This window comes from Chenopodium album, chromosome 14 (genome assembly GCF_948465745.1).
Source record: "Chenopodium album chromosome 14, dcCheAlbu1.1, whole genome shotgun sequence".
Taxonomy (NCBI): Eukaryota; Viridiplantae; Streptophyta; class Magnoliopsida; order Caryophyllales; family Amaranthaceae; genus Chenopodium; species Chenopodium album.
Window position 1 is genome coordinate 3,794,403 of NC_137847.1, and position 26,379 is coordinate 3,820,781.

Sequence of the window (26,379 nt, forward strand, 5' to 3'; positions counted from 1 at the left end):
AAAAATGAAGGGAGTACAATTTATTTTTCCTTAGTCTGGTAGTGTATAACAATTTATTTATTTATTTATTTATTTTTTTTTTTTTGAAACAAGTAGTATACAACATGATTTTTCTTAAGTTATTATTATCGGGTTAAATATGGATAGTCCAATAGCAAAAATTTTCATATAACCATATAGGGTAAATATCAGTAAAGAAAACTCGTCAAAAAAAAAAAAAAAAAAATCAGTAAAGAAAACGGGTAAGTCGAAAAAGTTAAAAAAAAAAAATAAAAATAAAAATAAAATTGGGTCTAAAACTCAAAAACCCAAAACCCCATTAAAAACCTCCGTCAAAAAAACAAATCGTCGCCTTCATCGGTGGCGACAGAGCAAGCGGAATAGTCGCCGGAAAACCCTAGAATTCGCGAATCTGTGATGAAAATGGCGGTTTTTCGACCACGAGCATGGCTTTCAAGAGCCTTCAGTTCTCTCTCCTCCAATTCTCTTCGCGTTTGTGTCGTCGGCAGCGGACCTGCCGGATTTTACACTGCAGAGAAGGTAATTACTTAAAATTAGTTAGTTAATTACTGATTAATTTTCATTCTAGGTTTTCTTAATTTCCTGAATTAATTGAAAGTTTCATAGAATTTGTCTGTTAATTTTGTGAATTTAGATGTTGAAAGCTAATGAGAAAGCTGAAGTTGATGTATTGGATCGATTGCCAACTCCATTTGGTTTAGTTCGTTCTGGTGTTGCTCCTGATCATCCTGAAACTAAGGTTTAATTTATTTATTTTACTTTTTTTTAGATTCTAATGTTGGTGTTATAATGTGCAATTAATGTATATTCTGATCATATAATAGAATTTTTGTAATATCTAATCAACAAGTGGTATGTATAGTACGGAGTAATTATCATTACTTGGTTTTTGTTAGAACTTAATTATTTCTATTAAATAGTACTGCTTTGATTCTCTGTTATATTTGTGTTTTAGAGCTGTTTTTTTTGTTACTTGCTAAAATTTATTTTTTCGTAGTATGAGATCAATGATATATTCCTTCTGTTGTTTTCGTGTAATATGGGGGAGGGTGTAAGAAAACGGTGGATAAAGTGAGAGAGAGAGAGAGTAGAAATAGGTGCGTGTAAGAAAAAGGTGGATAAATTGTGCAGTATGGGGTATAAGTACAAGACGGTAGAAAGTTTTGACCAACCTTGGAATAATGTAGAAGTGGGTAGAATAACACACTAACGGAAAGTGAGTAGAGCAAAAAAAAAAAAACTGAATCAGTATTTTTTTTTTAAAGAATTTTATATGAACACAAGGTGTACATTTGGTAAAATGATTGCTTTCAATTGCTTATATTACCAGAAAAATTGCAACAGATTGTGATTAATCAGTTTAGCCGGGTTGCGAAAAATGACCGGTGCATGTTCTTTGGAAATGTAAATCTTGGGGCGTCTGTGTCACTTAAAGAGCTTCGAGATTTATATCATGTGGTGAGCTTTGCTACAATTTGCTGTCTCGCAGAGAATTTCACTTCATCCACTCCATTTTTTATTTTATGAAATATCTGTGTTTTGGTTTGGTTTGGTTGGATAGGTCGTGCTTGCATATGGCGCTGAAAGTGATCGAGTTCTAGGTGTTCCTGGAGAGGTAGGTTTTGTATAAGGGGTGGTGTGGTGTTTTTGTATTCTTTCTAAATATTCTTTATATATTTATTGTGTGGTGTTTTCTATAGGATTTGAAAGGAATTTACTCTGCTAGGGAGTTTGTTTGGTGGTACAATGGACATCCAGATTGCAGAAACTTGGCTCCTGACTTGGAGAGTACAGATACAGCTGTTATTCTTGGCCAGGTACATCTGTAAAGTTTTTGCCTTTTGTGGATCCTTTTAGTATTTTGTTAATCATATAGTATACTAAAATAATTTTGCAAACTCTTGTTGTTATGTATGAGCAGGATGTTGTTGCAGATGAATTGCATCATTTGACTGTTTCTTTTTCTATCATAAGAAGTCAAAAGCTAAAGTAATCATGAACTAATTTGGAATTCGCCAATAAGAGTTATTCCATTTATACTATGCTGTACTACTGGGTAATGAGGGCACTAAAGTTTGGATATATCTTTCTAAAAACTTATCTTGGAAGTATTACATACCTTGCAAAAAAAGAGAATAGATGACCTGAAATCATAGAATTAGCAGGTTGTATTGCTGCATTAGTTTGGCGAGCTTGTTAGACAGATGTCTCTAGATGATTAATATTTTTCTTATCTTTGAGTCGGTGAACTTTTTCGACAGAATTTCTAAGGCTAAGTGAGTTTTATATTTGCTAACTGGATAGCATGTAAACTAGTGCGTAAATGTGTTATGGTTTACAATTATACAGGCGTAACATTACTAAAGTTTTTGAAGCTGAGGTTGCTCATCTAAATGCATATGCTTAAGATAAAATTTATTAGAATATTTTAATAATTCTTCAAATAAACCAAAATATCATGTTCTATCTGCCGAAGCTGTGTTCTGACGACCTCGGCTTGTTATCCATTTCTTGCACTTGACCCTTGCATTGCATTGAATCTTTTTCGACCCTCTTGAGAGGGGTTCTGCAAGAGGTTGAAACTTGAAAGGCTATAGTACATGAGTACATGACTACATGTCTCTTAATCTCATTTCCTTGTTGATTATTTCCGCTGCTGTTTTTAAATCAGAGAGATTGAATAACTTCTCATCCATCCAGCTGCAACCTGACAGAGCCGCCAAAATTATAGCTGAATTTTGATCAATAAATTTAGTCTTCATGGGGTATATTCTGTTCTGCAGGACCCCTTTGCACCCCAGCTATGCCTTTCAGCTGCATTTGAATTTCTGCATTTGGTCTTCATGGAAACCCTTGTATCCGCTGTCCTGCAGGACCCCTACTCACTCCAGTGCATAATGATCATTGACAGAAAAGAATACATCCACAAAAATATATTATTCATAAAGAATACGAGGAATTAGGCTTTTTGGGAACAGTGTCTGGGGGTTCACTGTAGTTACTAATGAGATTTCAGGGGAATAATAGTATACTTGTTGACGTCTGTTCTACCCACTATGGGATTGTTACAGCTGTTGAGACATTATATTCTCCTTGTTCTATATGATGTGTAATGTAGAGACCCTAAGAGCTCTATGCTGCTAAATATGATCCATGCCTAGTTATTCATGTTTCTTCACTCAAGTGATTCTCTACATGTGTATCTATACATGCTGAATTATGTTTTATTTTTCTGTGTTTGGACCATGACATCACGATTAACAATGTGCCTGTATTTACTTGAATACTTCTGTCTAGGGCAATGTAGCTCTTGATGTTGCAAGAATCCTCTTAAGACCCACGGCTGAACTGGCAACGACTGATATTGCTAGTCATGCATTAGGTGCTTTGGAAAAGAGCTCAATAAGGTTTAATCATTACTATATTTCTACTTGACGCAAGTTATTGGCACATTTCTCCCTAATTTATTGTTTAAATTCAATTGCAGGAAAGTGTATTTAGTTGGAAGGCGTGGTCCAGTACAGGCCGCTTGTACTGCAAAAGAATTACGTGAGATACTTGGTATGTTCCCATCTTGGCAATCCTTTTTTATGATTGGCCTTGGTCTATATCTTTATATCTTTGAGCCTTTTGTATTAGTTAGTCTTTGATCCTAAGTAATTATCTTGTCATTCTGGATATGATACTCTGTTTATCCGTTGAATTTGTGCCTCTTTTTAGTTAGTCTTTGATCCTAAGTAATTATCTTGTCATTCTGGATATGATACTCTGTTTATCTGTTGAATTTGTGTCTCTTTTTATATTCGATGTCCAAAAATTTATTATTGTCGTTTGCTTTTACTCTAAAAACTAGTTCAGACTAATATAGGACAGAGGGAGTAGCATTCATAGTGAAAATCGCAACATCTTAACATCTAATAAGAGATACAATAGAAGGTTTACACAACTGTGCATTGAAAATGTAGAACAACATATACAATTATCAAAGTGGTTGTCCTTTTATTTTATGTGCACGTTTCAATTTGATTGCCCTAGTTCTTCTTCTTTAGATTGTTTTGCTCAATTTCACTAAAGGTAATTCTTTTTGGTTTCACAAATCACAATTCACAATTCACATCACTTACTGTCTTACTGAGCTTGTAGTCTACTTGGACAACCATTCTGAAATGAAAGGAGGATATAAAAGATTCTAGAATGACACTTTTTCAAGAACCGGACACTATGGACAGAATTAGTCACTATGTCATCCACATGGTGCTGAGGCATGGAAACATCCCTGACATCATGGCATTTTAATTTGAAGTTGTATGTAATAGAGATAGAGCTGTGATAATAATTTCCTTGAGTTCCAGCTTCCAGGATCTTTTAGTTAGTTTGCTGATGACAATGAAAGTTTATTTTAACTGTCCTTTGTCTGAATATTATCCTGATGTTAACAACCACCCCTTCTCTCTCAAAATATAATTAGAAACTCCGACGTTTATTCTTGTGATACTTTCCTTATTGCAGTACCTCATTTTTTTCACAAAGTTTGTCACGACAGAAGTGTATGTGTTTTAAAATTTATTTTATATTTTATTGTCGTCATGCTAACTTTGTAACAATTTAGCTGATAGATATATAAACAATTTTTGCAGGGCTTAAAGATTTGTACATCAATATTGAAGATGCCGATCTTAGGAAAAGCCCAGTGGATGAGGTTCAACTCTAGAGATATAAGTTTATTGTATTAATGTTTGAAATCTTGAATGCTTCTCTGATGTAGCCAATCTATTGTTATCTGGCTTGATGTGCTATTAGCCATTATATATTATTATTTATTTATTTTTTTTTAATTTTATTTCCATGCATAATTCTGGGGCAGGAAGAAATGAAGTCCAGTCGAATCCAGAGACGGGTTTATGAATTACTATGTAAGGCATCCACCTCAAGACCTGTGAGTCCTGATGCTGGTCAACGGGAGCTCCACTTTGTTTTCTTCCGGAAGCCAGACAAATTTCAGGAGTCAGAGAAGAGAAATGGACATGTTGCTGCAGTTCGCTTTGAGAAAACAACTCTTAAAGGTAGTCTTCTTTTACCAACTCTATTGTGCTAACATTAATTTTTTTTTTCTCATCTCTATTGTTTATATCTATACAATCAGGTACTCAATAATTTAATATACTCCCTCCATATTAATTGTATTTCCACCTATTCCTTTTCAAGATGTCCCAATTTCGTAGCAACATACCCTATTTAGCAAATACTACCTCCGTTTTTTTTTAGTTGACACTTTTTGACTTTAGCACTATTCACACACTTCCCTTTGACCGTGTTTTGTGATTTATATGTAATGAAAAATATACTCATGTGGGGTCTTGTTAGATTCATCTCGATATATATTTTCAAAATATTAAATTTTTATAATTTTTGGTAATCAGAAATTAAAGATATTAACGGTTGAAGTTGTGCATTGGAAAACGTACTAAAGAAACGTGTCAACTAAAAAGAAACAGAGGAAGTATTTTTTTTTTACTTATATTCTATAGTTGAGTCCCACACCCACCCTCCCACTTTTCTCTCTCTACTACCTAACTTCCGTTAACACGTGCCAAGAGTATTTTGGCAAATTAGGACAGAGGGAGTAACATCATAGTATTACAGATTTTAATGCAAATATGTGTGGATTTGGGCTTACTATAGTTGTGATTCCCTTGTGAACCTCCTGAAATACCGATTACATATGGTTCACTAATTTATTTAAAGAAGAGTGCTTGCATATTCTTGTCACTCAATTCAGGAATATTAGTGCCTGATGTGCTTCCGTCATTATGCAGTGGACTCAGGTAGACAGGTTGCAGTTGGGACTGGAGAATATGACGACATTGAGTGTGGGTATGTACCTCTAAAATGTAGTCTCTAATTTTTTATACAATCTAAGAAACTGTATCCCTTTTTTCCTAGGATGATCTTCTTTATGTAAGGGCTGTATGCATGTTTTGAGTTAGGTTCTTGTCAAGAACTTTTACACTTTTCTCAAACCATCTGTCAGCTTGTAAAGGATTAGTTTTGTACATCTTGTCCTGGTGGATGTTGGCTACATAAGCAGAACTTTGGTCACCTTGTCCCTTATCTGATAAGAAGCTATATTGCCCCAGAAGATAATGATTAGTTAGATGGGCCTTAAAAATCAGTTCTTGCAACTTGTTCCCTAATCATTTTAATTATGGAACATGTCTTAATTAGAATTAGTTCTATATACAGTAATTTGCTTCAGGCATATAGGTTCCAATTGTTTTGCTGGAAAATGTATAATAGGCAACTATTTTTCCAATTTTCCATTGGTTGGTTTGTAAAAGGATGGATAGCAATTTTCTTAAAGGTGGAAAATAGTTCTTCCAAGAAAGCATTTTTCTTTTGAGAGGAAGGAATGCCACATTTTTCTCCCTACTCCTAAATCCTTTTCCTTTCCTCCCATCTATCTTCTGCCTTCCTTTCCCATTTTCCTCTTCCTCTATATTGTTTTTCTTGTAAGGCAACAAACAGTGAAAAACTATAAATACACGTGTTTTCTGTTGAAAATTTGCTTTACATGGAAAATAACTTCCCTGAAAGTGATTGCTATCACACTAAAGGGAGGCATAGTATACTGAATCTTCTCTTTATAAGTTGATGGATTTTGAATGATGAAAATTCTTGTCTTGTACTCTCCATGTAACATTACATACCTGTGGTCCTTTATAATGAACTAGGTGACTTAGAAGACTAAATGCACAAGAAAGCAGAAGAAAGGATTGTTTGAGGGAAGTAGGCTGCTATTTCATTCATTAATAAAGATCAAACTATTAAAGCTTTCTTACAAGGAGGTTTGAGGCCACCACTCTCCCTAGTGCCTTTAGGACACAAGTCTCTACACCTAAAATGACTACAATATTCAACTGCCTAAGCAAGTTCCCACCTCCCTTTTTTTTTTTTATGTACATACACAGCCAAAAAAGGGTAAAGACAAGAGTAAGAAGGCTGGAGCTGATTGCTCTCTATAATTTGTGTGCGCTGATCCACTACCAGCTGCTGCTCCACTATCCCCTCCCTCAGCTGCTCCTGCTGTCCTTTCCTTCTCCTTCTTGTGTATGCGATCAAACCCTTAGGCTTGTTGCTCAAGGCATTTGTTGCATCCTTAACTCCTTACTTCTGCTTGCTAGTATGTAATAACCCTCTTATCCTATGATATCATTTAGTTAGTTTCAGATTTTCTCTTAAGCCCTACCATGTAACTCCTAGATAGTGCATGTTTTCCCAGATATCCATGCCCTTTTTGTCATGAATTCAATTAGGATCAAACATAGCAAATTCAGTAACCTCAATTGATATCTTATAACCTTGCATTACCCTTTTTGACAGGTTGGTGCTGAAGAGTATTGGCTACAAATCTGTGCCAGTGGATGGCTTGCCCTTCGATTCGCACCGAGGTGAGATGATATAACATTGATTGCTGTTTCGTGAGACTTACATGAATATATTTTTTTTGGTGAATATATGATTTAGCCAGAAGCTGGATCACATTATCTTAGGCACATGACTTTACATTCCCTTGTGTTGGATGTATTTGTTGTAAAGGATGTGAAGCTTGATTTATTTAATTGGTAGGTGTTCTGTAAAGTATGGAATTTTTATGTTAAATTTATCTAAACTTATTGGTTCCTGTTAAATAATGTATTTCTCAACTCTACTAGCCGATATTTTTGTGGATTTTCCAGCATAAAGATTTGATTGTGGAAATTACTGTTTAGAAAATTCATCAATGACTTGTCCACCATAATGGCTTAAACTTACATCTTACTGATGATTCTTAATCATAGGTGTTGTTCCAAACTTAAGAGGGCGAGTGTTGCAAGCTACTTCAGGTGACCATGCGCTGCTTGAGGGTTTGTATGTTTGTGGGTGGTTGAAGAGGGGACCAACTGGAATCGTTGCAACAAACCTTTATTGTGCTGAGGAAACTGTGAGTGTTGTTACCCTGTTTCTATAGTTCCTTGAAAGCTTCTTGCTATCTTGTACAGAGTACTATTATCATTGTCCCAATCCCTTATATTTAAAAAGCTGTTATATAAATTTTTTTGAAGGAATGCTACAGAATCTACAGTATTATTAAAACTCATATTGTAGAAGGTTGACAATTTAATATAAACCATACTAACGTTCCAAAATTGTTCCTTGATTACTTCTGGCTTCCTGCTGTCTGGATAAAATTTTAACTGTCCAATCTCTTATAACTAGAATGCCATTGTTTTGTTAAAAGACAATTTGTAATAGGTGGATTTTTTTTTCCACCTTGCTTATCACTCAACTTAAGCAGGGCCACAGGGGGCTTCTTTGGAGGCCCAATCATAAAATCCTTCCACTTTTGGACATCCCAAAATATTATATATGACTTGACCAACATCTTTGGAAGGAGGGAGTATTGAGTTTGAGTATATAACTTGATCTCTTTATGTGTTATCATTGCTGAAGCTGTGTGGGTTTAATTGCATATCTGATTAATATCCAAATATGGCAGGTTGCCAGCATAATGGAGGACCTTGCCCAGGGACCATTAGCAACAATTTCAAGCTTGCCAAGACCAGGCAGGGAGGGGCTTCTTGAGTTGCTAGCTGATCGCAAAGTCACAGTACTTCCATTCAGTGCCTGGGAAAAGATAGACTCCGAAGAAAAGCAGCAGGGAAGTTTAAAGCACAAACCCAGAGAAAAATTATCCTCTTGGCAGGAGCTACTGAAAGTTGGATCAGAATGAATATATTTCCATCTCACTAATTACCTATTTCCCAGAGGAAGGGAAAATTCGTAGTTTTTTTTTCCTTGATTTATATACGATACCATTTAGACTGTTGTATAGAACTACAATTTTGACTTAGTTAGCACTCCACACTAACCTGTTATCTTAAAATTTTGAAGTGTGGGTCACAGCAGCTTGTAGAATGCTCTGTCTCTCTATTATACACCAGAGTTGGTTATCACATATCAATTCTTAATGCTTAATCGTTGATATTACAGAGAATAAATGGTATTTGATCTAAGATCCAATACACAATTGTTTGTTTGGCAATACAACATTGTCGTTTATTTTAGTTATGTGTTTATTTATTAGTATTATTATTATTTTTTTCATGAAAGAATCCAGCTATAATGGATTCTGCTATTGACTGGATATCTGTTGCTATTTTAGAATTGCCATACTTAAAGATATATACAAGTACACACTATATCCATTTCATGTTGTATTTGACTGAAGTTATTTGAGATTTTTGAACTAAAATTACCTACAGAAGTAATCTGATTTATGCACTGAATTTACATATGTAGACACGTTTGTAATTATATGTATACAGGTTCAGCAACTGATCAATAATTTCCCAGGCACGCCATCAAGTATGGTATTTGTACCAAAGAGATGCATGAAGCGCACATGTTTTTCTTAATGCAATGTTTATTTGCAGGCATTCGATAATGCAATGTTGGTGCCATTGAAGGACGTTTAGTAATGAGAGCTTGCTGATTCTCGCCTATGGGCAGACTCTTCTGATGGGGTTCATCTATGGAGCATGGTATGTTATCCTTTCCTTTCTAACTTTTACAAAGGGACCACAGCTTGAATGAGGTTGATTATGCACTCTCTTCCATTGAAATGACTGATTTCACTATTTTATGACATGCTTTGCTCCCCACAACTCCAAACCACCCCGCCACCCCCCCCCCCCCCCACACACACACACACAAAAAAAAAAGCAATACCTTGATTGAGCAGCATAATACTCTCAATTATGAATGTATTTGCAATTACAGTATCAGTTCATATACTGCTATTTGTCAGATTTATTAGCTTGACAATATCCATCTAGAATTCCAGGTAATAATTTCAGACTTAAGAGTGATACCTGATGATGAATTTATAATGAGTAATGACTCCTTGATGTCTATGTTGCTAACCCTAGCACTAGATGGCGGAAATAACTATCAATTGTGGAAACAAAGGCTGACAAAATAATGTGCCAATAGTTGAACAAATTTTAGACACAAGAAACTGAGTTGTGGGATATATGAGGATTAGTGCTAGGGCCTAGGCTTTATGATAATCCCAAGGGTGAAGCTGAAGTAAATAGGTTTAATGCATAAGAGGAAAACAAAAAAGGAGTTTTTTTTACCGTCTTTGAACTGTGAGTTAACTCTACATTTCTACGTAGTAGTGTAGTACCGGAGTATGCCTTATGCTTGTACCTTTTCTAGACCGGAATGACCCTATATTTTGTCAAGGTAGCAATACACATGTTATGTATATTGGATGTGTGATTCGTGATTGTGACAACTTAAACCCTTTCTTTTGCCTTTTGTTTTGTTTGTTTGGGTGGGTGGGGGAAGCTGTGATTTGGACCCGGATTTGGGTCATTTTGTGAGTCGAATTTTGATTGTAAAATACTAATGTATTGTTGTCTCACCTTCTGATGGTTCTGCCTTCTTTGTGATGTAGTGTACTCTTAAGTAGTAGTAGTAAAATCAATGGAAGACCTTGCCCCTTGGCATAAGACTTAATGGTTTGGCCATGTCATCACAGATGATCCTTTCTTCATCTTTTCCCCCACCTTTTCAAAAGAGTGAAAGGAAACTTTAAGCTGATAACATCCTGACCCTTGTAGTCTTGTGTTCGGTAAAATCTTTTCTGTGAATTTATAAGTCGTTTCTTTCTTTCCTCTGAAGTTGTAGCTCCTTGGCTGAAGTGACTCGACAAGTAGAAGTCCAATTACCATAGAAAAAGTGAATGGTAATAGTTAAACTCCACCTTCTTTTTGAGAAGCACTTCCAATTTATTGAGCTTCAATCTGCAGAGGGATAAGCACAGGGATCTTCCACTATATGTCTTGACTTCTGCTTGATTTAATAGGCTTGTTGTACTTGTTAAACTCAATCAGTTATTTGTGTTGTATCCAACACAGCACTTTCTGCGCTTGAAGAATTCCTTTGTAACCCGTTGGTCTTTCACTAGGAATGTTCAACAGGCTATCTATATCCTGAAAAAGCTCTTTTTAGTTGACTTGCGAGTTGACCTTGAGTTCCCTAAGCTGCTAAGACCTGGGATTAAGCTCCAAGAGAGAATTTCTTTGTTTGTTCTTCTGGGGTCATTGTATTGTGTCTGAATATTCTCGTTATTAACTGCTTACATGTTCATCGATAAATAGTTTGCTGATGTCCATGCTGGATATATGAACCTTGTCGCTAATAGGGGGAAAGCTGTTGGCAAAGGAGCCTTGAAAAGATTTTGGTCTTACAAAATTGTAAATATCTGTAATCTGAAATATGGATAATTGTATTATCTAATTTTGGATAAATACTTTGGTATAGTTGACTTAGTTCTGTGGATAATCTAAGACTCTAGTTATCTGATGAAGCTGCTTTGTTAATTTGTATATCTGACAATTTATGCTTGTATTAAAACCATGATATTCTAATCATGAACTTCAGAATTCACCTTAACTCTGTTTTCCATTTGGAAAATTTAGATTAAAGATAATTTTTCGTAAACTTTGGGCTGCTGTCTTCCTGTAAAACCTACAATGCACTTCCTCTTTTCATTCCTGAAATCCTATCTAGCTAGTTGATGGTTTGTTAAGTTTCACCAATATATGATGCTATATGTCATTCATGACTGCCTTACTTCCGCTTTTTAGTTTTCTTCGTAAAATGTCTATTTCCATCATTCTATTGAGGTCATTGCTATTCCAAACCCTACAATTACTATGGATCCCACTGTAAGTGGGATCATTGCTACTGCTAGTTGCTAACCTTGTCCCCTCATATACCTATTGTTGTTCGTCTTATTGACAATGATGAGCAGAGAAGTTTTTTACTTTGTGATTTGAAACGTGAACGTTTATGTGCTCAATGTAGACTACTTGTTAGCACGCTGGTAAATCTTCAGTCCTCGCAGCTACATTTCCCCAATCCTTCTAAATACACACTTACTTTGGGCAGGGTTAGCGAGCAGGATGCACACATCTTTATATTTGTAGTAACAGAAAAAAGTATTTCCAATCAAGCTTTTTATTTTTTATCTGTTGCACAACTGTTTTTCTACTTCACAATGAATAAGTACTTTTATTTAGTCCATTCTTGATGAATCTTTCACTGAGTTAGGTATGTACATACTTCTGTCATTTCGTGCAGGTTATATCAGTTGCCGACCATTGTCTACTCATCATTTCAGGTGAGAAATACTCGGGTTGCTTCCTGACTGGCGCTCTTACAAGTTACTGTGATAATATAAGGTTAGATTCAATCTCTTTTTTGCCTTCAATTATTAAAGCTCTTTGGAGGACCCAATAAAAGGTAGGAAGAAGTACGGATGAGTTTTTATTTGGCAAATCTATCATCACACATTCACATGTATGAAACTATGATAAGCTAAAAGAGGCATGAATTCTTGTCTATCATCTGCGTGCATAGTAATGTGGGGAAATAAACTTCAATTATTGTGCAGTACTAAACTACCAGTGTATTTTGTATTGCTCTTAACTGATGTTGATATGTCAACACATTATTACTCTTTTTCTTCTCATGGGACATTGCTATAATAATGGCTTTACTACGAGCTTTTGTATCCATTTGTGCTCATTCTACCGTGTCAACTTAGATGCATGCTTATGTCGATTTGAGTATTACTTCGCAGATTATATTAGTTAATCTGATAACTTCCTTTAAACACATGCTATTTAGAGATATTTACCTTAATATGCATGATATTTTATGATTGTTCTTTTGAAATATGATGATGTTGGGTCACCTTCTTTATTCTTTAGCTGGGAGGCATCTAGGATTAGGAACAGCTTAAAATTTGAAGGGAGGGTTTTTTTTTTTTTTTTTTTTTTTTTTTTTTTTTTTTTTTTTTCACATCTTGGTGTAGGTGTGTGGTGGGGTTCATGACTTGATGGTGGACGTGACTTCAGTTACTAAATTCGGTTAAAAAACAGTAGATTAGTTTATTTAATTCGTATGAATCATACATATGCCTTTACATTTTAACTATTTTAGACTTTTAGGTAATTGAACATAAATAAATGACATATCGTTAGGTTACTACTATTAGATAACTAATATTTACATGTATCAGGGTTTTTTATGTCAAAAAAATAAATTATTGCCAAAAAAAAATAAATTATTAATATGGCAATGATGTTACTTGAGTGACTTGATTGGTATAATGACCCCCCTTTGTGTTAAATCCATCCTCCTTTAACAAAGAATCGAGAGTGGTGTGTAAAGATTATTCAAGTTGTCCCCATTTCTACAGAAATTGGTCTTTGTTGTTATCCACATCACTCATGCCATTTGCTAATGCCTTTCTTTTCTAATAGGTATTTTTCATTATTTCTTGTCCTACAATTCAAATATTCCAATTTACCCAATCTTGTTTGTAACTTGGCATTTTGAGGGCATCTTTACTTCTTTAGCGTTGCCCTGCCTAGCTCTCTCTCTCTATACCCATGTTGCTTGTCCATTACATTTTAGATACATTTCCTTACTTGTTCAAACATTGTCGCCCTAATCTGTGATATATGCTTGTTCGTATCTAACTTCCCCTACTATTGCAACGTGCTTGGATTTGAGAGAACTTTTAAGTACATCAAACCAATCGTTAGGCTTAACCTTAGTTGTTATCAGGGTGAATGGATAATATAAATTGTAGATGAATGTTGCTTATTGGTAGGGGGCATTTATTTGATCAGTTTTGTAACGTGACTTGTAGCTTGTTACACCCATTAAACGTACTTATTTGTAACGAGGCATAGTTCAGGCCAAAGCATGAAAACCTCCCTTAGTTTTTAATAACTAGACTGACTTCTCTTCGACCATTAAGTTTGGCTTTTGGCTTCGCCCCTGCTTGATGTCTTCATTGTGGAACCTACCGAGATGAATGCCAATGGATTTTACCATAGTCAACATATATATATATATATATATATATATTTCCTAGGTATACAAGCAAATGCTTGCATGCAAATGAATTTACCATTGATCAAGGACAGTTCTAGCACGGTCCTTACATTTGCTATGGATGGAAAATGTGGAACCTCAAGATAGAATAAAAGACCAAGATAAGTAGTGGAACAAATTATCATCAATCACTTTAAAATGATTAGTATAGAATCAAGAGAAAGTGGTGTTCTCATCACAACTTTGGAGATAAGAATCCTTTCAGGGTGATTACTTGAGCAATGTCATCAGCTTCTTGTCAATAACATGCATGCTTATTGTTGAATATGAATGTAGTGAGGTTTTATAGATAAAATTACTTTGTATAACAATTTTTTGGTTTTATAAACAAAATTACTTTGTATAATTTTTTTTTTTTTTCCATATGAACTTATCTTCATGGTGTATCGAACAACATATATTTAATTATCTCATTACTAGTTTACTACTCGTATTTTCTTAATCCTTGTGTCTTTTCTACTTTGTGTAATTCTTCTCCGTCTAATTGTCTAGCTTTTTTCTTTTCCTCTAAAACATTTTCTTCATGAGGTGCCCAAGAAATAGGATAGCATCCAAACCATCCACCAATACATCTTGAATAATACTGTTTGACAAACTAGCCACCCTTTGCTACCACCTAGTTACCAGACTTGGCTATTGATTTTCATAGTAACACGATGTACAAAGCATAATAGACACCAAAAACAAATCAAATTATTGCAATTCTTGTATAAAGAGTAGTTGAGATTATGGGATTAAAGAATTGTTGTATCACTTGTGTGATTAACAATTTTAATGTACTATATTAGCTTTAATGAAGCTAACTTATCCAGTGACATGTGGAACTCACTTTATATTAGGTAGGGGCCCACACATCTAGGATAGTTGAGCTTGGCCAAACAGAAAATGTAGGGAAGGGAAAGATAGCGAAGAAGACACCCCTAAAAAATGGGTCAAGAGTGGTCTGGCCCACAAATCCCTTTTTGGGGCACTGCTCGAGGACACTAACCCCATTTGTAGGACCCATTTTTGAAAGTACAGTATTTTCTTTTGTGGGCCCACTTTTTTGGGTTGGGCCCTTGATCTGCTAGATATTCTTACTTTTCGAAATTGTTCTACAGTAATTTTTGCACAGTTGGTTTGCTAGTTTCATTATATATATATATATATATATATATATATATATATATATATATATATATATATATATATATATATATATATATATATATATATTTTAATTTATTTACCTTCAATAATGATAAAAGGCATATTCTTTAATGTAAATTTGTAACTCATGCAACTGTAGGAGTTGTAAATATTATGGCTTTAGACACTTAATAGAAGTATCTCTTTTATTTGTGTTAAAAAAAAAAAAAAAAAAAAAAAAACTGGAGTTGTGGTTTACAAAGTAAATTTTTATCTTAGGACAAATTTACTAACCACCAGTTCACCACCCCTTTTCTCTTAACATGTTTTCACAAAGATATTAAGTTATGATAAACTTATTTGACGTGATAATTGAAAAAATATATACTATAAATATAGTGTTATATTTAATCATTTCTCTCATCAAACCAATACTGATTAAGGGTGTATTTTCTTCATCTGAACTTATTTGTCTTTAATTTATTATACCTAATCATCCCTGATTTTCATATATATCTACATCTGATTGGATTTGATCAGTCCTAATTAGTTGTGAAACTTTTTTTTTTTTTTTTTAAAAGGTGAACAGAAGGACTAAACACCTTGTAACTTCATTATTTTTATTATTGTGTCAATAACCTCATTGGTTATCAATATCTTTATTAATGATAATCAACAATCAATAATTATTTTTAATTTTTTTTTGGAAAAATACTTTTAATTACTTTTTAAAGATAATTCTAATATTTTGGGTTGGTCCTTTAAAATGGTCTTTTAAGACAATTTTGGAAAAAGGGTACCCCAAAGCTAAAATTATTCGAATTCATCCAAAATTGGAATTAAGAAAAGATGCCAAAAGTTGTAATTATTATTCAAAAAAAAAAGTTAAAATACAACTACAAACACCCCTGCTAGTTGCTACACACTCTTACTGCAAAAATATGATACAACAGAGACAAATTTCTCTCATTTCTGCATTCCAAAATTTTCTCTCTTCTCCTCTCTTTCTTCATTCTCTGAAACATTGAAAATCCCCCAAATTATATTTTATTAGAAAAAACAACGTTTTGAGTTTTTAATTAATGTCAAGGGTGTTTGAAGAACATGATTACATAGGTTTATCAGAGGTTTCTTCAATTGAAGATCAAACCTCTGAAAAATCCAAAAACTCAGCTTTTTCTGACAAAAATAACACCAAAATTCTCAACTTTAAGGCCACTGAATTAAGGCTTGGATTACCAGGCTCGCAATCCTCTGAAAATGGTGATGATGATAATGATAAAAATGGTGATGATTTCAAATACAAAGTTGCTAAATTTAACAGTTTAGTATCTGGGGCTAAAAGGGGTTTTTCTGATGCCATTAATGGAGCTTCTAACAACTGGGGTTCATCTGAAAATGGCGGATCTGATAATAATTCTGTGAAGAATGAGGAAAAGAAGTTGCAGAATTCCCCTGTTTCTGTGCAGCCAGCCAACTCTGTTCTTGCTTCTTCAAAGTAATTCACTTTCTTCCTCCTAATTATCTTTTTTTGTTCTTATGAATTGTCTTGTGTTTTTGAATACAACGGGTGTATTGTATACTACATGTAGAAGTGTAGTTCACAAAAAGATGACATGTTTTCAGGTGACTATACACCTGTCGTATACAAGACCTTTATTTCTTGTTATTTTATTTGGAAAATGTTTTTCTTTTTTGGTTAGATATGTTGTCAACTTGTTGTATGTTGATGAAGTTGGACAAAATTATAAAATTAAAATCTGAAATTTGTTGTCATGATCTTGTTCGAAGTGCTAATTAATTAATTGAGGAAAACCTGGAAATTGTAACATTATATGTTCAGTTTGTTTGGTGTATGAATCTTTAACTTTTAGCGGTAGATGTCGTCAGGTGAATGAATCAAGCCAATCGATGACTGGCATGTGCCATAACTAGCCAACCAAATTATGCTTTCAATTAACATACTGTAATAGATATCATAGGTAACTCATGTAAAATGGGATTAGCTCGTGCTGACAATTGATATGTACTCTGTACTTCATTTTTTGTTTCATTGACTTGTGTATAACATACTTAGACATACCTTGTTCTTAAACAATAAGTCACCTTTGATTTTGATGGTTGTTATTCAAATTTGACTATTAATTGTCAAAATATGTGTTGAGTTATGCGAAGCTATGGTAATATGGTATTGATCATTATTTTAGAGAACTATTACTGTGAAGTCGGAAAGTTATGGTAAAAGCTTGCAAATGGGGCCTGTTATTTAAGAAATTGAGGGAGTAGTAATGTAAGATGATTAGGTAGACATAGTAATAATATTATGCTCAACTCGGGTTAATTTTTTCCTGAAAAAAAATTCTTAAGAAGTTTTTGCATAGGTGCTCAACTTGGGTTAAGTTTTTTCTAAAAAAAAATATAGTTTCACACAGCTGATCTTAGTCATGCTAACACATTGGACATATAGTTTAATGGATTGTAGAAAATTTTTCATGAAAACCTTTCTCAATTAGCACCACGAAGGAGCTACTTTAACTAAGGATAGCATAAAGTAGGAGAAAGTCTTGCTAATTCTATGAGAGGTGATTTGTGTATTACTTTGAAAGAATAAGAATAGAGTATCATTGATGATAATGTACTTGTAATCAGAAAGAGATGACAATTATTGATGATATGATTGATTACGGACTTTGTTGGATTGAGATAGTAACAAGCTTACTGGGAAGTTTATGTTAGGTATAAAGGAAGAGAAAATAATATCATTGTATCTTACAGTCTTACTTGTGTCTTTTATGCATATGTATTTCCTTCTTTGTCATTATTTAGATGTTTTCATTCATATGCTTATCTCAACATTAAATTTTGGGACGTCTGGCTGGCTTTGAGTATTGCTCTCAAGACCAATGACTTCTGAAGTTCTGATGTTACATTTTGTTGACTATTTTGTGAAATCTGTAATATAAACTATGCATGTCTGTGAATAACAGGGCACAGGTTGTAGGATGGCCACCAATTAGATCATTTCGGAAGAATTCCATGGCCATCAACACACCAAAAACCAATGAAAGCAACAAAGATTCCAAGTCGGAATCAGGGTGCCTCTTTGTAAAGGTCAGTATGGATGGCGCCCCCTACCTAAGGAAAATCAATCTTGGAACCTATGGAGGTTATGTTGAACTGTCCTCAGCCCTTGAGAAGATGTTCAGTGGCTTTACAGTGGGTATGATATTATGCTGTTATCTTTTCTTTCTATAAATCTGCATCCAGATTGCTGGTTAAAGTGGCAACCATCCACATCCCAGCATTGTTTTTCCACAGGCTAGCTAGCACAGAGCACTTTTTAAAAGACTTTTGTTCTTCTCTTTGATTGAAAGATCATTTCAAAAATATATGATGCCAAACCATTTAGGATAAGCGTTAAGGTTCTTCTTAATGACCTCTCATTCTCTTACTCTGCTGATTAGAGCTCAACTTTGTTGGCTGAATTTCATACAGTATATTCAAGCTCACTATATCTTTCATAGTACTTTAGATAGAATTGACAATCAGCAATGTAGTCTAATATTGAACTAATTTTAATTTGACTTCATTTGGCTTAATGCATTAGCTAATAGATCAATGCAGCATCTGATTCTCTAACATAAGAAAGAAGGGCTGTAGGCTTGTCGCTAGTTTGTTGTTTTATGTACTTGAACATTGTTCTATTCTTCCATGCCCCTCAAGTTAGTTATTTTTCTCTTATCCAGTTACCCCTTTCACAGTCCTTAAATAAAAATGTGTATGATTTGCATAGGTCAAGTTGATTTTAGTAAGGGTAGATTAATGGATAATCTTCGGCATTCTGAATATGTTCTTACCTATGAAGACAAGGATGGTGACTGGATGCTAGTCGGTGATGTTCCATGTGTAGTCTAATATTGAACTAATTTTAATTTGACTTCATTTGGCTTAATGCATTAGCTAATAGATCAATGCAGCATCTGATTCTCTAACATAAGAAAGAAGGGCTGTAGGCTTGTCGCTAGTTTGTTGTTTTATGTACTTGAACATTGTTCTATTCTTCCATGCCCCTCAAGTTAGTTATTTTTCTCTTATCCAGTTACCCCTTTCACAGTCCTTAAATAAAAATGTGTATGATTTGCATAGGTCAAGTTGATTTTAGTAAGGGTAGATTAATGGATAATCTTCGGCATTCTGAATATGTTCTTACCTATGAAGACAAGGATGGTGACTGGATGCTAGTCGGTGATGTTCCATGGAAGTAAGTATATACACTCTCCTTAGAGGCATCTTCGATAGTCTTCATACTTATATATGCATCTTTTGGAAAGCTAAGGACTCATATTATATTCATGATTCACGAAAACTTTGTTTTTTCCTGCCTTTTCTTTTTAAATATATGAAAATCATTCGAGCATCAATTATTCAATTGTACATCTTGCAGTATGTTTTTGGAAACCTGTAGAAGACTGAGGATCATGAAGAGTTCAGATGCAGTTGGGCTAGGTAACACTAAAATGACTATACCTTTTAATTATCTTTCTTTGGTCTGGTCACCCAACGTGCAGATTTTCTGAACAATTGTCTGTTTCTTGCAGCATCAAGAGCTAGCGAGGACTGATTTTGTCCGAGTCTCTTTACCAGTGATGTCTCAAGGAAATTTTGACTGTCTTTCCTCTGGGACCTTCTGATGTAGCTCGAGGATGGTCAATTCAGAAGCTCCTTTGAATTGCAACAGGTTGTTGTTGCAGAATGTATGTTATAAACAGCAGACAACCCAAGCATGTATCAATATTCAATTGTAATGAATGTCTTTGCTATATAGTTGATCTGAGTGAAATTAGGACTGGTATGCATGCTCTTGCTATTTGCTATTGGCTCTCAGCTATGGTACTAGACTGTCGACATTAGCTTGAACTCGCTTGAGCTCAGTTTGTAGTCAAGATCATTTCATGCGTTTATGTAAACTTGTATGTTTGAAGAATTCTCTGGTTTGGTAAATTTTCTCCCCTATCTAAACATATTCTACCTATGTATTCTGAGGAAGAAAGTCATGCTTGATTTTGATATTAAAACTCACTAAACTTGATTATTATAATGTCAAAATATATACTTTTATAATAAATATTAGTATAAGATTAACAATTCAAACTAAAATTATGTGCTTGAAGTTTTGTTAATGAAGTTCAAGGATAATGATTAAAAGCAACATGGTTTTATTTGTTTAATTTTATTCTTATTATTATTGTTGAAACAGCATGATTCGATTGTTAAATGTGACATTATTAAAGGCAGGATTGTGGATTTGTGGACTAAATGCGCAAGTGTTTATATGTGTGTAGGTTTGTGGACTGAACACAGAGACCTTTGAGAGGTTTCAAAATTGAAATTGCTACATAATTTAGCAAGGAGCCTTGGTAAGAAATTGCATTCATGTTTAGCATTGAACTTGGAAACAACCCTCTCAAATACCAAATGTATCAATAATTGAAACTTAAATAAGGAAATCTACCCTAGCGAAATATATGATTTGTGATGGGTAGTTTACAAATAACCTCAAGCTAGCTAGAGCTCGTATGTCATCCCAACTTTTAGTAACCGAGCACGAGGTATGTTAAATACCTCATCACTTCGCCTCACATTCCTCTTCAAGAAACTGTATCCATAGTTGATTGCAAGCTTCTTTACGACATTCGAATCTTTTTTCGCAATCACTTCGCTTTCACTCATCATATGCACCACCCCAAGATTTGCTGCCTTTTGAACCATCTCTACTTCTTGTTCGATCTCTTCTGCCAATTCTTCATTACATACGTCACTCTGTATTAAATCTTCATTAATATGTGCAAGGGTTTTCTCTTCATTTGTCTTTTCGTATATTTTGATGAACTCAACCAATTTTATGATCAATAACCTCTCAAACCCTTCTGCATCATCATGAATATCTGTGTAACCATATCTAACCACACACCGAAACAAAAGAGCCTTTGGATCCACCCTTCGGAAGAGAAACCGTTCCTCTTGTGGTACCTTGCTGATATGCAACGACTTGATAGTCGTAAAAACAAGGACAGAGTGTAAGGCATTCACATTCCCCAAGTAGCATGCAAAGATGGGTGGGATGCCATGGACAAGCTGTGAGTAGAAGATAGCCAAGCCCGGAACATGACACAAGTTAGACTGATCAACTATCTCTCTAAGTTTCTCAGTCGAAACCTTGTTGTCGAGCTCATAATAGTAAGTCTTCCTATAGGCATAATTCCATGTGAACATCATGGTCATTAATACTAAAGCAAATACTATTGGAAGATATCCCCCATGAACAAACTTGGAGAAAACCGCGCTCAAGTAAACCAACTCAACGGACAAAATGCAGCAGGCATACAAAAGCACAAGTATTATGTGCGTCTTCCATACAAGTATCATAACAAGAATCATAAATGACGAGGTTATAGCCTCTGCAAAGACAACCGCGATTCCTGTAGTACATAAAAGGATTAACACAATCAAGTTGTTTACTTACAAAAAAAAAAAAAAAAAAGATAAACTTCGTATTACTAGTTTGTTCTATCAAGGAATGTAGCTTACCGTAAGCATTGCCAATGTTTGTGCTAGTTCCAAATCCAAGTGTAACAAAAATACATGCAAACATGAGTAGATAGTTGAGTTCTGGTATATAAACTTGGCCTTCAAATTTGGCCGATGTGTGTACAACTTTGACTCGAGGAAAGCATCCTAGAGCCAGAGATTGATGGATGATAGAGAAAGTCGCCGATATCATTGCTTGGCTAGCTATGATTGCAGCCAAGACTGCCACGACAAACATCGGCCAGTATAATGGAGCTGTAAAAATAAAATTCAAAAATTATGTCACTCCATGCATTTTCAACATAATTTGTTGATAGTTTGTTACCTGGTACTGATTTGTAGAAAGCGTTTCCAACATCCCATGAATGATTACTAAGGTAAGATGCTTGACCAGTATACTGCAAGATAATAGCAGGGTATACAATTGCAGTCATACTAATTTGGATTGATCGAACTGAAAAATGTCCAAGATCAGCAAATAATGCTTCAGTTCCTGCATTAGATGTTGCATCATACATATACTACATCAACAACTTCATACATATGTTACTATTTTAGGATGGCCGGAAAAAATTTCTATAAGAAAAAACAGGAGAAATAGTTACCGGTGATACAGAGGATGATACCGCCAAGAGAGGACCAACCATCTTTGCCATTCCTCTTGAAATACTGAATGAATTCCCACGGATTTACGGCCCTAATAACTAATGGATCGTGTTTGATGAAATTGTAGATTCCAACAACACCATTGAATACAAACCATAGGGTAAGTATAGGAGCGAAACTATATCCGACTTTATCAGTTCCAAATCTTTGCATCATGAAGAGGAAGATTAAGATGACAATTGACATCCAAACAACCATTTCTGCAAGCGTAAAATTATAATTATGGAGGTACAAATAAAATCACTTCATATGAAATAATTTTGCATTTTCTCTACCAAGCAATACAATCATGTACTACGTAGACACTAATGTTCAAGAATTATGAAGATTCCAATGGTTCATATGCAATGCATGCATTATTGCTCGATCATGGATAATTTACTTGACCTAATTTCAACCCATTTTATCAATAGTTAAAATTAGTTGAAGTACATTACACAACTATTGCACAAGTGTACAATAACAACATTTTATATAGTTGTATCTTGTATGTAGTATCAATATTACAAGAAGGTCAACCTCGTAAGTCTTTTTTCTTTTTTTTTTTTTAATAAAATTTATTAAAAAAAAAAAAAACGGAATCATTAACACGTACTATCAGTTAAAGCAGATGAAGCTCCTTTGATCCCTCCAATAGCAGATAAAACTGTCATTAAATTCACGTCAATATGAAGAACTTTATTAGTTCCAAATAAAGAAAATAATATGGTACCCAAAAATTAAATAGGGAACTTAATTTAAAAAAAAAAAAAAAAAAAGAAAAAAGAAAAAGAGAGAGAGGTATTACCTGACATACAAGGAGTAAAAACACCATCTCCAATAACAAGTGAAACAGCAAGAAGTGTGGCAAATAAGAGAGTATATTTGGCAAATGAACTATTTTCTAATGAGTTTTGAACCTTGGAAGACAATTCCCTTCTTCTTTCTCTATTATTTGTTGATTGATGATTTTCATAATAGGCTACTTCTCGATCTTCCTTTTGTTGATTTGGTAACAAACCAACTTTCACCTTTCGGCATAATAGAGAATATAACGCAAAAGTTCCACCTATTTCCCATAAAAATCAATAAGATATCAAAGGCGAAATCAGACTTGGCCTAATTTTTAGTGTCTAATTGGGCCTTTAGGGGTCCATGGCCTAGTTAAGTGAGTCGACGGAGTATCAAATTAAGAAAATGAATAAGGTAACAAATACTGAGTAATTACGAAGGTTACAAATTAATTTAGAAACAAATCAAGAGTGATAAACTGATAATAAATGCACCACAATAATACACAAAGTATAGCTGTAATAAAAAAATATTCCCTGAGATGGAGAGAGTATTCTTTTTTTACAACTACGAAACATTGTTCATACTTCCATTACGAAAATAGAAAAACCTTTTACATGAAGCAATACGTAATTTATTCTCTCTCACATAGAAATATGAACATACCATTGCCATTGTCATTAGCCTTTAAGACGATGAAGACATATTTGATAACGGGCATCAAAGTAAGTGTATAATAGATGAGAGAAAGAACTCCAACAATGTCTTCTCTGTGTTTAACCCCGTTAGGAAACGTGCTCGAATACACGTACAATGGTGATGTTCCAAGGTCTCCAAAAACTACTCCAATACTTTGGAATGCCAATGTCAATATCACTCCCCAACTTGCATCCTAATTCAATTAACCAACCAAAATTAATTAATTGGTTTCCCAATTAAATGTGCATATAAAAAAAATATCATTTCATGTGATGGAAATTAATACATCCGTTACTATATAATTGCACCATTTCTCATTTAAAGCGTTATTTTCAAAATATTAACTATTTATAATTTTGAATAAATAAAATAAAATAGAAGATATTTATAATCATATACTATTAAATTTCGCCAAAAAAAATAAAAAAACAGTAAATTGGAAGCCACGAAAAAGAAATGGTGCAACTTTATGAAACGGGATGAAAGAAATATATTGAGAGAATTCTTTTGATTATTGACAATTTTCTTGAAAAATAATTCAAAAATAAACCATAATAATCAAGCACTTTACTAGAAGAATACTTGTACAAAATCTTGATGTATCAATGCACCACACACTTTAAAAAAAATATACTTGTTATTTTCCTCATTTCCTTGCTCGAGAATTCAAGTTTTACCAAACGAGCATGCATATAGAAGCGAAAAAAATAGCATTAGGTGTGCGGTGCATCTAATTATCAGAATGACAGAAAGAAATTGACACGAACCTAATAAAATTAATGTGAATTTTTTTTGGAAATGGACTAACCTTAGCAGCATGAGCATGATTGCCTTTAACTTTAGCAGATTCGATATCAAGAGAGTCATAACGATTGATTTTTCTTTCACCCATTCACTAATTTCTGAGACTTTTTTTAGACTTTTTTTTTTTTTTTTTGGTTTGGAAAATTTGAGGAAAGGTTGATAATTATATGTATAAAGAGTTTGAGAAAATGTAGGTTTTTATCTGGGAAAGTGAGATAAATGAGATAGCATTAAGGTTCCTCAAACTCAGGAGCCCGCGTACTATCTGTGTTCTTAGCACTTGAGAAACAAGTTGATTTTTTTAGGTTTTATTTAATTACTTAATTTTTTTTACTAAATTGATTTATCTTAATATAAATGACTCATACTACCCTTCACAAAAAAAAAAAAAAAAAAAAAAAAAGACACATACTAATGTCTCTGTTATGTTAAAATCTTTATTTAAATTTGAAATTATTTTGTGAAGGAAAAATTATTAAAGCGTAAAAATGAACAAACATTTAAAAAAAATGACACATACTAATGTCTCGAAAATAATAAGTGTCGATGGGAGTATTATCTTATTTGATTTGCGGATATAGGTTTATCAAATGAGACTGGTTTTAAAATAATAATGATGAGCAATTTTATACAAAACTAAATGTACAATTATTATTTATTTATCTTTCTAATATGGTGAACATATTTTATAATTTTTCAAAACTTTTGAAATTATTTTTAACTCATAAAACAATATATGCACATTCAATTGAATAGTATGAGTATTAAATACTTGTATAAAGTACTCCCTTCGTCCCTTTTTTACATTCCTGTTTGTAAAATTACACGGAAATTAAGAAACTAAGAATAAAACAAATAAGGGCCTGTTCATATTTACTGAACCGAGCTGAACTGAACTGAACTGAACTGATTAGAGCTGAACTGAACTGAACTGAAAATAAGTAAATATAAAATTTAAAATCTAATAAATGAAGTGAAAAATTGCATACCCACTAATCAAAATGTTATCCCAAGTGAAAAATAGAAGTAATTAATTTAATGGAGCAATAACAACATTATTATTGTTATTATTATTATAATAATAATAATAATAATAATAATTATTATTATTATTATTATTGAGCTGAACTGAACTGAACTGAGCTGAACTGAACTGAACTGAACTGATTCAGCTTAACTGAACTGAACTGAAAATAAGTAAATATGAACAGGCCCTAACAATAAAACAAAACACAATGGGAAGTACAAAACATTAAATGATATCTTTGAGTAAAACAAAGATAGATTAATATTTAATGATGTCATGTCATCAATCCTTTGCAAAAAAAAAAAGGACCAATAACATGCTCCTATTGGAAAATTAAGAATCAGTCATATTCATCTAAATTTAGGCACAAGGATTCTGAATTTTTTTAGGGGGAAAATAAGAGTGAGAATAGGAAAGTAAGAGTTAGCATTAATTACAAAACAGAAAAAAGAGGGATAATTTGGGATATTTGGAAAAAAAATATTTACTAAAAAAGAAAAGGAGGAATGTAATTTTGGAATACCAAAAAAGGAAAGCAGAAATGTGAAAAAGGGACGGATGGAGTATATATTATAGGAAGTAAAATTCAACGATCATATATCAATTATTCCGTGTGAATGTTTATTTATTCAATTCCAAATTGGGAAAGGATCATA

At 33.6% G+C, this 26,379-nt stretch overlaps 3 protein-coding genes across 4 annotated transcripts; 2 read left to right on the top strand and 1 right to left on the bottom strand.

Moving 5' to 3' along the window:
* The first annotated feature begins 327 nt into the window (after positions 1-327).
* On the top strand, positions 328-9,020 carry LOC145578606 (NADPH:adrenodoxin oxidoreductase, mitochondrial-like). The gene is made up of 13 exons (XM_081635903.1): positions 328-540; positions 656-760; positions 1,366-1,479; positions 1,583-1,636; positions 1,722-1,838; positions 3,319-3,428; positions 3,509-3,582; positions 4,659-4,720; positions 4,886-5,084; positions 5,838-5,895; positions 7,402-7,469; positions 7,860-8,002; positions 8,558-9,020. Exons 1-13 carry the CDS (start codon positions 418-420, stop codon positions 8,789-8,791), a joined length of 1,461 nt encoding a protein of 486 aa, XP_081492029.1. The 5' UTR covers positions 328-417; the 3' UTR covers positions 8,792-9,020.
* A 7,035-nt stretch (positions 9,021-16,055) lies between these two features.
* LOC145579888 (auxin-responsive protein IAA27-like) lies at positions 16,056-20,260 on the top strand. 2 transcript variants are annotated; one of them, XM_081637180.1, is made up of 5 exons: positions 16,056-16,666; positions 18,156-18,388; positions 19,315-19,429; positions 19,613-19,674; positions 19,767-20,260. In XM_081637180.1, exons 1-5 carry the CDS (start codon positions 16,251-16,253, stop codon positions 19,787-19,789), a joined length of 849 nt encoding a protein of 282 aa, XP_081493306.1. In that variant the 5' UTR covers positions 16,056-16,250; the 3' UTR covers positions 19,790-20,260. The 2 variants fall into 2 exon arrangements, with proteins under 2 accessions (XP_081493306.1, XP_081493305.1); XM_081637179.1 differs by lacking the exons at positions 19,315-19,429; positions 19,613-19,674; positions 19,767-20,260 and adding an exon at positions 18,962-19,098 and having other exon boundaries at positions 16,071-16,666.
* A 473-nt stretch (positions 20,261-20,733) lies between these two features.
* LOC145577612 (potassium transporter 5-like) lies at positions 20,734-24,784 on the bottom strand. Its single transcript, XM_081635104.1, has 8 exons — positions 24,701-24,784; positions 23,860-24,085; positions 23,210-23,470; positions 23,018-23,068; positions 22,362-22,622; positions 22,082-22,249; positions 21,757-22,011; positions 20,734-21,647 (listed from the first exon to the last, which is right to left on the bottom strand). Exons 1-8 carry the CDS (start codon positions 24,782-24,784, stop codon positions 20,734-20,736), a joined length of 2,220 nt encoding a protein of 739 aa, XP_081491230.1.
* Positions 24,785-26,379: the final 1,595 nt, after the last annotated feature.

Bases quoted from the DNA above. Each gene is read 5' to 3' on its own strand.
- LOC145577612 (XM_081635104.1), bottom strand. From the start codon at position 24,784: ATGGGTGAAAGAAAAATCAATCGTTATGACTCTCTTGATATCGAATCT. The intron at 22,012-22,081 runs GTAACAAACTAT...TTATTTTTACAG, and splicing joins TTTCTACAAATCAGTACCAG to CTCCATTATACTGGCCGATG. The intron at 21,648-21,756 runs GTAAGCTACATT...TATGTACTACAG, and splicing joins AAACATTGGCAATGCTTACG to GAATCGCGGTTGTCTTTGCA.
- LOC145579888 (XM_081637180.1), top strand. From the start codon at position 16,251: ATGTCAAGGGTGTTTGAAGAACATGATTACATAGGTTTATCAGAGGTT. The intron at 16,667-18,155 runs GTAATTCACTTT...TGTGAATAACAG, and splicing joins TCTGTTCTTGCTTCTTCAAA to GGCACAGGTTGTAGGATGGC. The intron at 19,675-19,766 runs GTAACACTAAAA...TGTTTCTTGCAG, and splicing joins TTCAGATGCAGTTGGGCTAG to CATCAAGAGCTAGCGAGGAC.
- LOC145578606 (XM_081635903.1), top strand. From the start codon at position 418: ATGAAAATGGCGGTTTTTCGACCACGAGCATGGCTTTCAAGAGCCTTC. The intron at 5,896-7,401 runs GTATGTACCTCT...CCTTTTTGACAG, and splicing joins TATGACGACATTGAGTGTGG to GTTGGTGCTGAAGAGTATTG. The intron at 8,003-8,557 runs GTGAGTGTTGTT...CAAATATGGCAG, and splicing joins TTTATTGTGCTGAGGAAACT to GTTGCCAGCATAATGGAGGA.